The sequence below is a fragment of the Perca fluviatilis genome, chromosome 19 (assembly GCF_010015445.1).
Source record: "Perca fluviatilis chromosome 19, GENO_Pfluv_1.0, whole genome shotgun sequence".
Taxonomy (NCBI): domain Eukaryota; kingdom Metazoa; phylum Chordata; class Actinopteri; order Perciformes; family Percidae; genus Perca; species Perca fluviatilis.
The window spans coordinates 34,068,525-34,084,042 of NC_053130.1; the positions used below are offsets into that span (position 1 = coordinate 34,068,525).

The following is a 15,518-nucleotide window of genomic DNA, read 5'->3' on the forward strand; positions in this document are numbered from 1 at the left end:
TTTAGGCGCGTCTGCACGGGATAAGCGAAGCCTGGGATTTAACTCTGATTTACTGACTTATTTGTACACCGAGAGTTGTGTACCCAGAGGCACACGGAGGACGGCCACGTCGAGTCCACCGCACCGCACTTTGGGTCGAGGTTCTGTTTCTTTTTTGGCCAGGCCCGGTAGAGGTTACCAGGCATGCATCCCCTATCCCTGCCGCGGCGGCACCCACACAGCATCACTGTCAGCCCTCAGGCGAAGCCGCGGGGAGCACGTCGACTCTGGGACGGAGGTCTCCGGTCGGGCAGTGGTCCAGACTAGATTGGCCATGAACGGTGGCATCCGCAGCCCCCCGCTATCCCATATCTGTGTAGTAGGCCTGCACGATTCGGGGAAAAATATGAATCACGATTTTCTCACGAAGTGTAATGTTTATTGCACACATGAACCATGACAAAACAAAACAAATTGGCAGTACAAAACATAGACCCCTGTAGCACATTGCACATCACCACAAGCCTGTAAACATAGAGGCTTCAATGAATAAAGAAAATAAAGTACATACTGGCCATTTAAGTACAGTAGGCTACCAAAAATAGGGACATATAACACATTGAACTAAATATGGCCCTGATACAGGCTCTATCTGAACTCCTTGAACATGTCTCTACATAATTTAAAACATGTCAATCAACATGCTGCAGCTACAGTTTCAGTCTCTAGAGAAATGGAGTTTGTCAATTGCCAATTTAAGTACAGTATCAAAAACAGAATGATTTCTTAGCACCCTCTTTAACTGCTTGCCTTTTATAGAATTAACATTAAACTGGCCATTCAAGTAGGTTACCAAAAATAGAAGTTTAACGCCCTGCGCCTAATATGGCCCTGAGCATGGCTCTAAGTAGGCTAATTGAAACGTCTTTCGGACCTCTTGCCTTGTACGGCTTCATCGTGTTGCACTTTGTGGTGACGTTTGAGGTGCTGGTAAAGATTGGTGGTGTTACTTTGCGGTGCTGCAACAAGGGCAAAGCATGCCTCGCAAATCACATCGGACTGACCCTCGTCGTCTTGCTTGAATCCAAAATCCTTCCACACCAGCGAATGTGAGCCTTTTTTCAGAACGAGTTGAGTTTGAGACTAAGTGGTTGGCTGATTCTCGTCACTAGTACCTGGGTTTTCATCGATATCCATTTGGTTTATTTCTAAACTACCGCGCTCGCTCCACGAGTGAAACCCCTGACTAAAAGGCGCTTTGTCATTGGCTGAGGGGGAAGCCCTGAACTTTGTGAGCGCTGTCCTACCAAAATAAAGGCCGAAGTCATTTAAAAATTAAATCGTGAACAGGGTGAATCGAGATCGCGATTTTATAAGGATATATCATGCAGGCCTACCGTGTATGGTGGATAAAAAGGCGCACAGGAAACAACAACCTTGAAAAACTGATATAGGACCCCGCCAAATCACGGACACGTTGACTCGCACGGGACTAATGTTATCACAGGACCTCGGTGTTCGGTGAACTATGGTAGGTCATTTGCGCGGGAATTTACTTTACAAATTGCAGACATGGCCAATTTTTCTCGCAGGATAGAGGTCACCAGGTAATACTAATCCCATGCGATTAGGGCTTATGACATATGAAGTAAAAGATTGAATTAAAGGTCCCATGGCATGAAAATTTCACTTTGAGGTTTTTTAACATTAATATGAGTTCCCCCAGCCTGCCTATGGTCCCCCAGTGGCTAGAAATGGTGATAGGTGTAAACTGAGCCCTGGGTAAAGGTACTTTATTGTCACATTAATTCTCTGCATTTAACCCATCCCTCAAGGGAACAGTGGGCAGCCATTTACAGCCAGTGCCTTGATCAAGGGCACTGACTGGAGAACCTAGTACATGTTTTTGATGGTGGGGGAAACCGGAGCACCCTGAGGAAACCCACGGAGAATATACAAACCCCACACAGAAAGGCCCGTAACGACCTGGATTCGAACCCAGAACCTTCTTGCTGTGAGCCCACAGTGCTAACCATTGGGCCACCATCCTGCTTTGCCTTTGAGAAAATGAAAGCTCAGATTGGCCGATCTGGAATCTTCTCCTTATGAGGTCATAAGGAGCAAGGTTACCTCCCCTTTCTCTGCTTTGCCCGCCCAGAGAATTTGGCCCACCCATGAGAGAGAGAGAGAGAGAGAGAGACATCATGGCTTTCAAACCAGCAAAGTGGCTTAAGGTCAAGGACACACCCCCACCCTCCACCTTGCCCCCCCCCCTCTCTCCTCCTCATAGCTACAGACACAGAAATGGCACATCCTAAGGAAAGCTCATTGTGGGACTGGCTCTAGTGGCTGGAATTCTACACCAAGGCTGGATTTCGGGAAATAGACTTCAGATACAGTATTTGGGGACCACTAAGGTTTATATAAAAGAGACTTCAGATACAGTATTTGGGGACCACTAAGGTCTATATAAAAGAGACTTCAGATACAGTATTTGGGGACCACTAAGGCCTATATAAAAGAGACTTCAGATACAGTATTAGGGGACCACTAAGGTCTATATAAAAGAGACTTCAGATACAGTATTTGGGGACCACTAAGGTTTATATAAAAGAGACTTCAGATACAGTATTAGGGGACCACTAAGGTCTATATAAAAGAGACTTCAGATACAGTATTTGGGGACCACTAAGGTCTATATAAAAGAGACTTCAGATACAGTATTAGGGGACCACTAAGGTCTATATAAAAGAGACTTCAGATACAGTATTTGGGGACCACTAAGGTCTATATAAAAGAGACTTCAGATACAGTATTTGGGGACCACTAAGGTCTATATAAAAGAGACTTCAGATACAGTATTAGGGGACCACTAAGGCCTATATAAAAGAGACTTCAGATACAGTATTAGGGGACCACTAAGGTCTATATAAAAGAGACTTCAGATTCAGTATTAGGGGACCACTAAGGTCTATATAAAAGAGACTTCAGATACAGTATTAGGGGACCACTAAGGCCTATATAAAAGAGACTTCAGATACAGTATTAGGGGACCACTAAGGTCTATATAAAAGAGACTTCAGATACAGTATTAGGGGACCACTAAGGCCTATATAAAAGAGACTTCAGATACAGTATTAGGGGACCACTAAGGTTTATATAAAAGAGACTTCAGATTCAGTATTAGGGGACCACTAAGGTCTATATAAAAGAGACTTCAGATACAGTATTGGGGACCATTAATGTTTATATAAAAGAGACTTCAGATACAGTATTAGGGGACCACTAAGGCCTATATAAAAGAGACTTCAGATTCAGTATTAGGGGACCACTAAGGTCTATATAAAAGAGACTTCAGATACAGTATTAGGGGACCATTAATGTTTATATAAAAGAGACTTCAGATACAGTATTAGGGGACCACTAAGGCCTATATAAAAGCATCCAAAGAGCACCATGTCATGGGATCTTTAAAAACAAAGGCCGTCTGTGAACAGAAGTCTACTTGTGACTGATTTCTCATCAGTTGGCATCTGCTGACTTGCAGACAGTCAACTCTCTGTCAACCTGTGGCCCCCAGCAGGGTGTTTTATAAAGGAGGCTAAAGCTGGTTTTATACTGTGACCCAAGGGGTTAACACGAGTCCCGCTGTAGATGCATATGGCATAGTTATTATTATTTTTTTTTTATTATTTCCAGTTCAGCATCTTATTTGACCTGTTGATGTCAACACTACAACAATAGACAGATGTATCGTACATGATCTGGCCATATCCTGTATAAAATCCTATTCCCCACTGTAACTGTGTTTACATTCTTTCATTGACTTTGTGATACAGAGCGATGGTGGGCTATGAACCTACTTATAGAACTGGAGTCACATCCAGGTAACTTCAATTTCTCCTTGTCTCATTACTTCTTTCATTCACTGTGATAGAGAGCCGGGTTCGCACTGAGAAGAAGGCTTGCGATGGAAATGTATTTGCTAGATGTGTTGTTAGTGAAAAAGAAAATAGGGTAACTACTGTTATTTTCAAAATGGACCCTATTCTCCTATGTTTTTGTGTCTAAGTTGCTGATAGGAACAACTATCTTTGAAATTGGTCCAGTACTTAGCATGAAGGCTGTAACCAGCAGCCACAGACCACAGCCATGTAACCCAAATGTTCAGCATCAATGTATATATTAATATTTTGCCACTGAAAGGCTCAGATTATTATTCTAAGTATCTGACAACATTATGGAAAGGATCCTTACAGAGATAAACCTCTTTAAGAGCTTTCTGTTTAACCAGAACCAGCTCTGAGATTGCTAGCGCTAAACCCCCCAGACTCCATTTAAAAAAACAATACTTTTAGCGTGTATAGAGCCAACATATTTTCACATGTAATCTGTAAACTATGTGTTCATTTCAACCAAAACTAGAGTTGTGATTGTTGTTAAAGTGGAAATACGACCCAAAACTGCTTTTCATAGTTTTATTTTGTTTTTGTTGACTTTGAATGAAGTGTATTTTACAATGCTAAAATTACTGTTTATTTACATGGAGTCTGGTGGATTTAGCGAATGCAATTTCACAGCTGTTTTTATGTTTTTACTCTTTAACATAAAGGTCAACCTCCTTAGAAATCCTTTCCATAATGTTGTCAGACACTTAGAATATTAATCTGAGCCTGTCAGTGGCAAAACAAGCACTTTTGTGAAGGTAAATACAAGTTGGACAATTGCCCTATTAACTTACATTGTAGCTTGTTTCGCCGCTGCCGACTGCAGAGATCTCTCTTAATACTGGACCAATGTCAAAGATTGTTGTTCCCATCGGTCACTTAGACACAAAAACATAGGAAAATAGGGTCCAGGTTGAAAAAAACGGTAGATACCCTTCAACTTCCTTAATGATTTCTTAACTCTGAACAATGTCCTCCAGCATCAGAAACTTGTATGAGAAAACGCAAGCAGCCCAAGCTGACCAGTCCCAGCTCTTGTTGTGTCCAGGTGGTATATCTGTAGCTGCTGTAGCTCCCGTGTGTTTTATTTCACAAGTAGGTGCATGTGAGCCACGGCATAGCTGCGCGGCTACAACATAACCCCTTAATGTACAACTCTAAATCCACCTTAATGAAAGTGATGTTTTGACTTGAGCCAAACACAGACCTCAGATGTAAAGCACAGATCACATCAGTTCACAGTGACATTAAAGAGAAAGTGACAGTATAGAGATGTTCAGCCATGTGCTGAGATACGAGCAGGGGCAAAACATTGAACTCTTTGATTACCTTAGTTGGCAATCTTGTCATCTGACAAGTGATATGATGGTTGCCATATGATGGAACTAGTCTTATATACCCTTCAGATTGGCTGTCTGCTGCTCCCATGCTTCCAGTAAATTGTTGAATTTGATGTTGAGTAGGGCTGGGCAATATATCGATATTATATTGATATTGTGATATGAGACTAGATACCTTACCGGAATGTTCTAGTTGTTCTATTATTTGTCTTTACCCTTAGTCATTTAAGCCACATTAGAGATGATTATTTATCAAAAATCTCGTTGTGTATATATTTTGTGAAAGCACCAAATGTCAACCCTACAATATCACCGCAATTTTTTATCGTCCATGGCCCTAATGATATTTATTATATATTTAAATTTAGGGATTTAAATTTAAAAAGGATTTAAAATAAGTGAGGGCAAATTATGAAAATACTACTTTATTACCAAACAGAGGAGATGGACAGAGTAACAAATAAGAGGGCGACAGAAAATCCAAACAGGCCTACAATAAGCATGAGGCCTCTCGGCGCGATATGGTCAAACAGTAGCAATGCAGATCAGAGATGAGCTAAAGCTCAGTTGGAGTAGGACCAGTTCTGCCTGGAAGGATCAGTCTGCTTTGTTGAGCAGGTTTTTCCTAAAAATAAATAAATCCAAATCTCATTTACAGTAGATCTATTTGTGTCAGTATTCTAAACCACTTAGATTCATTCTAATTCACATGTCTCATATTTCCCTGTGTTCAGGTACAAAGGGCGACGTCCAGAGTGCCATGCCCCCCACGTGCCCAACCAGCCATCAGAGGCAGCAGCCCATTTTTACTTTGAGCTGGCCAAAACGGTGCTGATCAAAGCTGGAGGAAACTCCTCCACCTCCATTTTCACCCAGCCGTCAGCCAGCGGGGGCCACCAGGGGCCCCACAGAAACCTGCACCTGTGTGCCTTTGAGATTGGCCTGTATGCTCTTGGCCTTCACAACTTTGTCTCACCAAACTGGCTGTCCAGGACCTACTCCTCCCACGTGTCCTGGATCACTGGTGAGCAGGAGTGTGTTGGGAGAAAGAAGAAAGAGTTAGATAGAACTACAAAGACCAAAGGTTTTTCTTAATATCTTTCCTTCCTGCCCACATGATGTATTCTCCCCTCCTTCTCTCAGGCCAAGCCATGGAGATTGGAAGCGCTGCCCTCAACATTTTGGTGGAGTGTTGGGACGGTCACCTCACCCCTCCAGAGGTGGCGTCCCTTGCTGACCGAGCATCGCGGGCCAGGGACCCCAACATGGTTCGGGCGGCAGCCGAGCTGGCCCTGAGCTGCCTGCCTCACGCTCACGCCCTCAATCCTAATGAAATCCAGAGAGCCCTGGTGCAGTGCAAAGAGCAGGTACTGTGGGAGGGGGCTTACCGTTGAGAATAGTCTGGCATTGCCAGCTCTATCTCCACAGCGCTGCGGAGGAAGGTCTGGCTAGTCCACACAGCATTCCGGGATGGGAGAAATTCATGCTTGGCATTTCTTTAAAACCTCTTTGGCGGCGCTAACCGCCAGACGAAGGTACTGCCCCTCTGCAAAATAGCCTAGGCCTCCCAAACAAGTTCCTTCCCGGGGATATTTTGCAGAGGCACGGTACCCGCGTCTGGCAGTTAGCGCCCACAACGATTGTGATTGGTTAGAAGAAATGCCATTAACTCAGAGCACGTTTTTCTCCCATCCAAGAATGCTGTGCGTGACTAACCGGGGCGGCTGTGGCTAAGTGGTAGAGAGGTCGCCTGCCAATCGGAAGGTTGGTGGTTCGATCCCTGGCCCTGCAGTTCCATGCCGAAGTGTCCTTGGGCAAGACACTGAACCCCGAGTTGCCCCCGATGCTGAGCCATCGGAGTGTAAATGTGTGTGAATGTTTATCTGATGAGCAGGTGGCACCTTGTACGGCAGCCTTGGCCGCAGTGTATGAATGTGTGTGAATGGTGAATGGTTCCTGTACTATGTTAAAGCGCTTTGAGTAGTCGTTAAGACTAGCAAAGTGCTTTATAAAAACAGTCCATTTACTAACAGCAAGTTAACTAGCAGTTAGGAAATAGATTGTATAGCCTACTTTTCTTGCACAATCTTTGCAAAGCCTGCATGTAGCATGATTCCTATCAAGTTCCGTCTTCCCCTTCCCCTTCCTCTAAAAGCCTAAATGTGCCCAAACTCTCGCCTTCAATGAGGACGGAGCAGGTTGTATAATTCTTTCTGTGAGGTTTGCCATTGTTTGCGCCGACTAAACTGCTTCTGCTGCACTCGTTCTTCTTTTGATTATAACAAGTGCCTAGGTACCCAAGTACCCAAGTATACACGCTGACCTCCCTGTTGCACTAAGGCGAGCTCTGGCGTTTACGTCTCTGCTAGCCCGGAGACTGATCTTGCTCAACTAAAGGCTCTCCCGCCCCCCTACACACGACCGTAGGATTAAAGAGGTGTTCGACAGTTTGAAGCTTGAGAAGCTCAGATCTTCTCTGAAAGGCTCTATCTGGACATTCCTAGAGACGTGGAACCCTTTCCTAGAATGAGTTGACTCCCTCAGCTTATCTCCTGACTTGGAGGATTGAGCTCCTTCTGGACTGCTCCACTCGACGCCAGCTGCTCTCCTCCCCACCCCCCTCCTTTTTCTTTTCTCTTTGTTTCACCTCCTCTCTTCATGTATCTCTTTTAATTTGTCCAACTTTTTCACTTTTATCTTTTGATGTTGCGTGCCCTTATTGGTGTGTGTTGGTCAGTGTGCATGGGTCTGTGTTGTGTGTGTGTGTGTGTGTCCCCGTTTGTTTTGGACCAGAACTGGGTTGGTTTGTGGGTGGGGAGTGGACTTGAAGGGAAGTGACACACTGTTTTCACTATGCTTTGTTCACCATGGACTGCTGTATGTCACGTGTTATGAAAATTTAAATTAAAAAAAGTTGGAAAAAAATTAATTTATTGTAGTAAGTAGGGTTGCAAATGGGTGGAAATTTTCCAGTAAATTTCCGGAAACAGAATTAAAACAAGCAATATTAAAAATATCCAGATTATTCCCATTAATTCCCATGGAAACTTTGAAAATTCCGGGAATTTTCCAACCCTAGCAGTAAGTAAAGTAAATGCATAACCCACCGTGATCTCCTCTTCTTCACTCGGCTCTGTCCCTGTCTGTCCCTGTCTGTCCCTGTCTGTCCCTGTCTGTCCCTCCAGGACAATGCGATGCTGGAGAAGGCCTGCATGGCGGTGGAGGAAGCAGCCAAGGGTGGAGGTGTGTACCCGGAGGTTCTGTTCGAGGTGGCTCACCAGTGGTACTGGCTGTATGAGCAGTCAGTGGGCGGGGGCTCGGCCCAGCAGCGGGAGACCTCCGGGCGCTGCGGGGCCAACGGGGGCTCGGGCAGGAGGCCCCCGGAGGCCACCTGTGTTGTCCTGGACACCGGCGCCAACATGGAGTCGGCGGGAGTGACTACAGTCACAGCCTCGGTCACCGCAGCAGCCGTCGTCCCCGTCATCTCTGTGGGCTCCACCATCTATCAGTCCCACGCCATGCCCGGCCAGGCCATGGCTCACCCCCACAGCCAGGGCCTCCACCCCTACACCACCATTCAGGCCCATCTCCCCACCGTCTGCACCCCCCAGTACCTGGGACACCCTCTGCAGCACGTCCCCCGACCCACCGTCTTCCCTGTAGCTGGAGCTGCATATCCACAGGTCAGGACTCTTCACACAACCATTGGGGTATTTGTGGAATTGTCTTTTTTTATTATAATAATAATAATAATAATAATAATAATATTATTAATAATAATATTTTTAAAAAGTTAAGAATGTGTCCACTCCTGTAATGTGAAAGTACAGTTTGGTTCTTCAAAACTACATAAATGCAGTGTACATAACCTGACATGTTTGACAGACAGCTGTGCGCCTGTTAAAAGAATCAATTATAAAGTCCAACATTTGGGGGAAGCATTAGGTACATTTAGAGCTGCTACTAATGATGATTTTCGTTCATCTGCTGATTATTTTTTTCTTGATTATGATTGATTGATTGTTTAGTCTATAAAATGCTCAAAGACTTAAATAATTGATTCATTTTTTTGTCAAATCTGTTGCTGTTGTCAAATAAACATTGTTTGTGCCACACAGACTACTATTTCATGGAAGTGGTATGTTCACTCAAGCTAACAGTTTGTGTGTGTGTGTGTGTGTGTGTGTGTGTGTGTGTGTGTGTGTGTGTGTGTGTGTGTGTGTGTGTGTGTGTGTGTGTGTGTGTGCCTCCCCAGGGAATGCACCCAGCCTTCATCGGAGCCCAGTACCCGTTCTCAGTGGCCACTGGCCCCCAGCCGCCTATGGCAGCCACGGCTGTGACCTTCCCTGGTGTCCCCGTACCGTCCATGACTCAGATCGCCGTCCATCCCTACCACGCTGAGACCGGCCTGCCCCTGAGCACTACTGTAGCAGGTCAGGACTACACGCTGTGTGTGTGTTTCATCTGTGTTTAACTCCAGCAATTATTATTGTATTTTATTATTGTAATTATTATCTTATTGTATTGTTTACATTGCTACGTTTTGGTTTTTAAGCGCACTTTGGAGCCAAAAGCGATCTCTGTGCACACACAAGTGTTTTTAGCTGCACATAATCTCGCATTGCCAGACCTTCCTCCACATTGCTGCAGAGGAGGGTCTGGCTAGTCCACACAGAATTCCAGGATGGGAGAAAAATGTGCTCTGGTTTATTGACATTTCTGTAAAAAACGATCACAATCGTCGTGGGCGGGGCTAAGCTCCGGACGGAGCCACGGTGCCTCTGCTAAATAGTCTCAGGAAGGAACTGGTTTTGGTGGAACATGTGGACGTTCAAAAGTAGTGCAACAGAAAACTCAGATTGGACAGATAGTCTAGCTAGCTGTCTGGATTCCAAACCAAAACTGGTCAAAAGTGTTTCCTAATGTCTCCAGTTTAGGATCTCGGAAACGCCGGAGCAAGGGGAATGAGAGGGGGAAACTCCAGAGAAGGGGGAATGAGAGGAGGAAACGTTTAAACCAAAACGTAGCAATGTAAATGTAGCCTAAGTTGGTAAACCTTATAGTACATGGGATGGGTTTGTGTGTTGGTCTATGCTAAACAGTAGGATGTGCCTGTCCTGTTTTACAGTGGGCAGCGTCCACTCGGGCCCCACCATCCAGGCCATACAGGCAACATCTCTGCCCTCGCTCTCCTCCCAGCCCGGCTCATTAGTCAGCACTCCTTTCCCAGTAGAGGACGAGCAGCACAGCCAGCCAATCAGCCAACAGGGCCTGCACTACCTGCATTCTGCCTACAGAGTTGGTGAGGAGTTTGTGTCCTATGATTCTATTTTACTTTAACTAACCAATGTGCATGTGGTACAATGGGTTAACTGAACAAATGGGATATCTACTGTGCTCTTGTGTGAAGGCATGCTGGCATTGGAGATGCTGGGCAGGAGGGCTCACAATGACCACCCCAACAACTTCTCCAGGAGCCCACCGTACACTGAGGACGTCAAATGGCTGCTGGGACTGGCTGCCAGGCTAGGTGAGTCTGCACATACTTGAAGGGACAGCATTAAGAGGGAGGTTATTGGTTAGTTAACTGGTGTAAGATTGGTAAGGCATCCGGTATATAGCTGAGCATGGCTGGAAGCACACACACCAGTAACCCAGCTAGAAAGTCTGTGCCAGAATTCCTAAAATAATTATACATATATATATTATTTATACATAAAATGAAAGAAAGTAACATTTTAGCATTGGAGACCAAAAGAGACAGCAGGGTTTCTTGCAGCTACTCTCTGTCGAATGAATGAACACTCAGCCGAGCCTCCCTGCACTCAGAAAGAGTTCCATCAGGTTGTCCTTTTACTCCATCACGTTGGATTAGAAAAGGAAACCATGACGATGAGGTATTTTATACAAACCAATACCAATTTAAAGACAGTGGTCTTAAACATAGAGACGAGGCGACCGGGAGTCCTTCCATGGCCACGGTGAAGGTTCTTGATTGGCCGAGCCAGTGAGTCCAGCTGAACATGTGTAAATAAGCTATATTAGATTAGCTAGCTAAATGTATGTCTGTGAGCATATTTTCTGTACTGTGTTGTAGGGATGTCAAAAATTGATCGAAATAAGCTTTTGATTTCGAAATCGGAAGCAATATCGGAGATTTTCCCCAGCTGAAGACTAGGCTATTGTGGCATTATTGAATAATAATAAAAAATTAAAGTTTAAATTGAATCGAAACGTGACCTTAAAATCGAATTGTGGATCTTGAGAATTGTGGACCCCCCCTGCTGTGTTGTTTGCTAGCAGCTTTGATAAACCAAATCTAGCGTTAGGAAGAGCAACATCTCCCATTGTAGCTTTCAGTCGACAAAATAACAGTCAGCCTCGACTTTCATTAAAAGTCCTTGCAGTGACTGTATAGACCAACGTTGGAGCTGAACAGAAATTGAACAGACAGAAAAACAATATAGGAATTAGCTTGATGGCATCGGAAAGTCCACGAAAATAAACTCAAATTTACTAAAACACAAACAAGTGCACTAAACACACCTTGTAGCCACTCTCGGCTGCAGTGAAACTCCTTTTATCTTGTTTACATTTGTGTCAATTTCCAACTTTACGATGATTAAGGAAGAAAAACTTAAACCTTATTCGGTAACACTTTACATGAAGGTATCTACATAAGAGTGACATGACACTGTCATGAACACATGACAGTGTCATGTGACATGAACCCTAACCATAACCATAACTTGTGATGACAAAAACAGAATAACACTTAATGACAGAAGCGCGATGTCATAAACGTTTATGACGTGTTTATGACACAGTCATGACCATGTCATGTCACTCTTATGTAGGTACCTTCAAGTGAATTCTTTGTCTTTTACACTCATCTACAAATCCAATCTGCTTCTTTCTCTTCCGTCTCTCTGCCCATCCGTCCTGTCAGGAGTCAACTATGTGTACCAGTTCTGTGTCGGAGCGGCGAAAGGTGTCCTCAGTCCGTTCGTCCTGCAGGAGATCATCATGGAGGCTCTGCAGAGGCTGAACCCCGCCCACATCCACGCCCACCTCCGGACCCCTGCTTTCCACCAGCTCGTCCAGCGCTGCCAACAGGCCTACCTGCAGGTACTCTGCAGCCTACTGGTTTATGCCACAGCTAGTCCACATCCACTACGTTCCTTTTCCAGGATCGTTACTACCGGGATTGTTCAGATGCCGCCGGAAATTCCGCCAGCACCTGAACGATCCCGGTAGTGGAACGTCCTCGATATAGACTAAAATAATGGCAATAAGTTATTTTCTTCATATGGTGCAGCCCTATTATGAATTGTCCACCCAGGCTGCCTGTAGAGTCACACCTCCCTGTCTTTCTCTCTCTCCGCAGTACATCCACCACCGGCTCATCCACCTGACGCCTGCCGACTACGATGACTTTGTGAACATCATCCGCAGCGCCCGGGGGGCCTTCTGCCTGACGCCCGTGGGGATGATGCAGTTCAACGACGTGCTGCAGAACCTGAAGAGAGGCAAGCAGACCAAGGAGCTGTGGCAGCGCATCTCCCTGGAGATGGCCACCTTCTCCCCCTGAGCAGGATGCTGACGGGGTAGAGCGTGCTGGGCCTGGGGTCCCGAGGAGTCCCATCCAGCTCCCCACGCCCCCCCTCCCCCTCCCCCCCTTCCACCCCCAACCCAGCCTCCAGCGTTGCTACTGCCACTGCACTGAGCGGGCTACATTGACGCTGTCTGGTTCTGTCAGGAATCCCTGCTCTCTGCTACGTGGAACTCACACAAACACAGCACACAGGCAGTACAATCAGCCCCCCCCGTTCCCCTTAACCCACAGAGACTTCCTTTTTTATGTGTGTTCGTCCCCCCCCCCCGAGCTCTGAGGAGGAGCCAGGTCCCCGTCCTGCCCTCCTCTGTCCTCCACTGACTCCTCACTCCTGTTTTATCATGGTTCATGTTTGTGTAACTGTGGAATTAAAGTGTACTCCTTCCTTTCTTCATCTTACTCGTCTCTTGCATTCCCCATCCCCCCCCGAAACAGAAGACATTGACGGGGATCTCTCACCCTCCATCCTCCAGTATTTTCTAGTTTAGTTTTTGTTTTGAATGAAGCCACCGCGTGTGGCTCCTTTTCATGCTGCAACATTCCTGTCCAGAGTGGTGGGGGCTGTGAGGCCTCGTTCACCGAAAGCGTGTCGCTATGGATCTGAATCTTTGCAGTGTGGGAGAAAAAAGGAAAATTTGCAAGAAAAAAAAAAAAAATAAGGTTTAATATGAGAAAAATTATATTGTGAGTACAGGTGAGGATTTTTTCAGTATTTTGTTTAATCTTTTTTGATACTTTGTATAGAATATGACGTGAGCAGAGAGGAACGGGAAGAGAATGAGAGAATGTTGAAGTTGCTGTCTTTGTTGTTGGGGGGGGGCCTGCCTGAGGAGTGACATGAGAACAGCTCTCGACCAAAACCAGAGGCCGCCTGACCACTGCCGGGCCGAGCCGGGCCAGCGAGGGCTCACTCGGTGTCCAGCAGTCCAACATCTGGATCAGTCTTTAGTTTGGATGTGTCAGCAGGACTGGGTACCATTTTAAATGCATTGTTCTTCTTTGTTAGTTTTTTCGGCGCTCCTTAAGGCCATGTGACTAATGTTTTTTTGTTTGTTTTTTCCACAATACCTTTTTTTGTGCTTAAATGTACATCTGTTTTTCTCCAAAATATTTCTTGACATTTAACAAAATAAGCCACATTTGTCACATTCAGTCTGTAAACTGTCTCAACACAACTGTGAACATTTCAGCTAAAATAAAATACATTATGAAAAGTGATGTTCATATGACAAGAAGCCAAGCATTCGGTGACACTAGGGTGGGGCATCGTTTGGATTTTAATCATTCTGATTCCAATTCTGATTCTTCCTTTTTATTCCGGTTCTTATCTATTCAGATTTTTTTTTTTTTGAGGGGTGGAGTTGAAACGGGTCACATGCCTATTTTCACAAATAAGAGGAACGTTGTCTAAAGGTGAAAATGATCCATTAGACTCACAGCTCACACCATTGGAACACCGGTTTTTTGATTGTGATTCAACGGTGGGTTGCAGTTTCACCGAGCTTTTTCAGCGTAAAATAAAGCCACACTGGAGCGCTGCTTACTGTGCTCCGTGGCTGCAACACAACAAGGGCCTGGTTGCTACGGAAACCAAAACTCGCGCATGTAAAATTGGGAAGCGATGATTGGATTTGAAACCAAATCCTCCAAACGATTCCAGTAAAGAAACAATTCCACTGGAATTGCAATTTTTGAAACGATTCCAAGTAGGAATCGGTTCTCGATGCCCAACCCTATGTGACGCCAGTTATTACTACACCAATCAGTGTGTACTCAAAGTATTCCATACCCAGCCCCAACCCATTTCAGCATCCTCATCACTGACTGGTCTAAATGTGTGGACAGTCCAAGATGAATCCCATTGAGCAGTTTGGGGAAGCAGCTGTGCGCTGCGTGGTGGAGTTGCCCCCACGCTTCTCCGTCTTCTCCTCGCGAGAACTAAAAACCAACGCTGATAGAACACACTGTAAATCATATCTTTGTTTAGCTTTTCCAAGTACATGTTAGTATTATTTGCTTCTTTGCCTCATTCAGGTGCACCAAACATGAATGCGTTTAGCAAAGTCCCCCCCCCCACTACAACTCTGATTGGTTGTTTTGTCCCCATCAGTCACAAGGGGCAGTAATGAAACCAACCAAGTGTTGAGATCTAAGTAGTTTGTTTGTAAGTCTTCAATGGGAAGCATCTGGGACTGTCTCTCACAGTGGATGAGACACCTTTTTTTTTTTGGGCCGTCTTCTTCAAATTCACACTTCAAAACTGAATATATGCTAGTCGGTGTATTCAGTGCAGCTAAGAATGGCATCTGCTTGAATTTGGAGGATTCCTTGAGGTCTTTATTAAACCCCAAAATGCATTTTTTTGGGCCGGTCACTTGTCTCTGTGAGGCTACAGCTGTGATTGTGCGATGCCACCACAATAACTCCTCTCCAGACTGTCTTCAGAGACCGGGACTTTAACGCAGCGGTCCCTGAAATGAGACCCAGCTGAGGTTTGGCTCTGGGAAGCTGTGTGATGCACGTGAGTCCAAACACTCGGCCAGACCTGTGTCTGAGTGGCCCCCTTGTATTCATTGTGGTTAGCTCGTGGACATGGTGCTGTTCCTTTAAGACATGTTGAAGTTCCATCTCTGTCCA

The 15,518-nt window shown here is 45.2% G+C and overlaps 1 protein-coding gene across 1 annotated transcript in view; it reads left to right on the forward strand.

Annotated features, from left to right (window-relative positions):
- The window catches only part of zswim8 (zinc finger, SWIM-type containing 8), a 64,247-nt gene extending 50,148 nt beyond the window's left edge, over nucleotides 1–14,099 (forward strand). The window contains 8 exon segments of the mRNA XM_039783495.1: nucleotides 6,001–6,290; nucleotides 6,410–6,633; nucleotides 8,452–8,949; nucleotides 9,522–9,699; nucleotides 10,395–10,568; nucleotides 10,677–10,796; nucleotides 12,216–12,394; nucleotides 12,654–14,099. Of these exon segments, the coding sequence (XP_039639429.1) occupies nucleotides 6,001–6,290; nucleotides 6,410–6,633; nucleotides 8,452–8,949; nucleotides 9,522–9,699; nucleotides 10,395–10,568; nucleotides 10,677–10,796; nucleotides 12,216–12,394; nucleotides 12,654–12,857 (1,867 nt within the window). The 3' untranslated portion in view covers nucleotides 12,858–14,099.
- The last annotated feature ends 1,419 nt before the right edge of the window (nucleotides 14,100–15,518 follow it).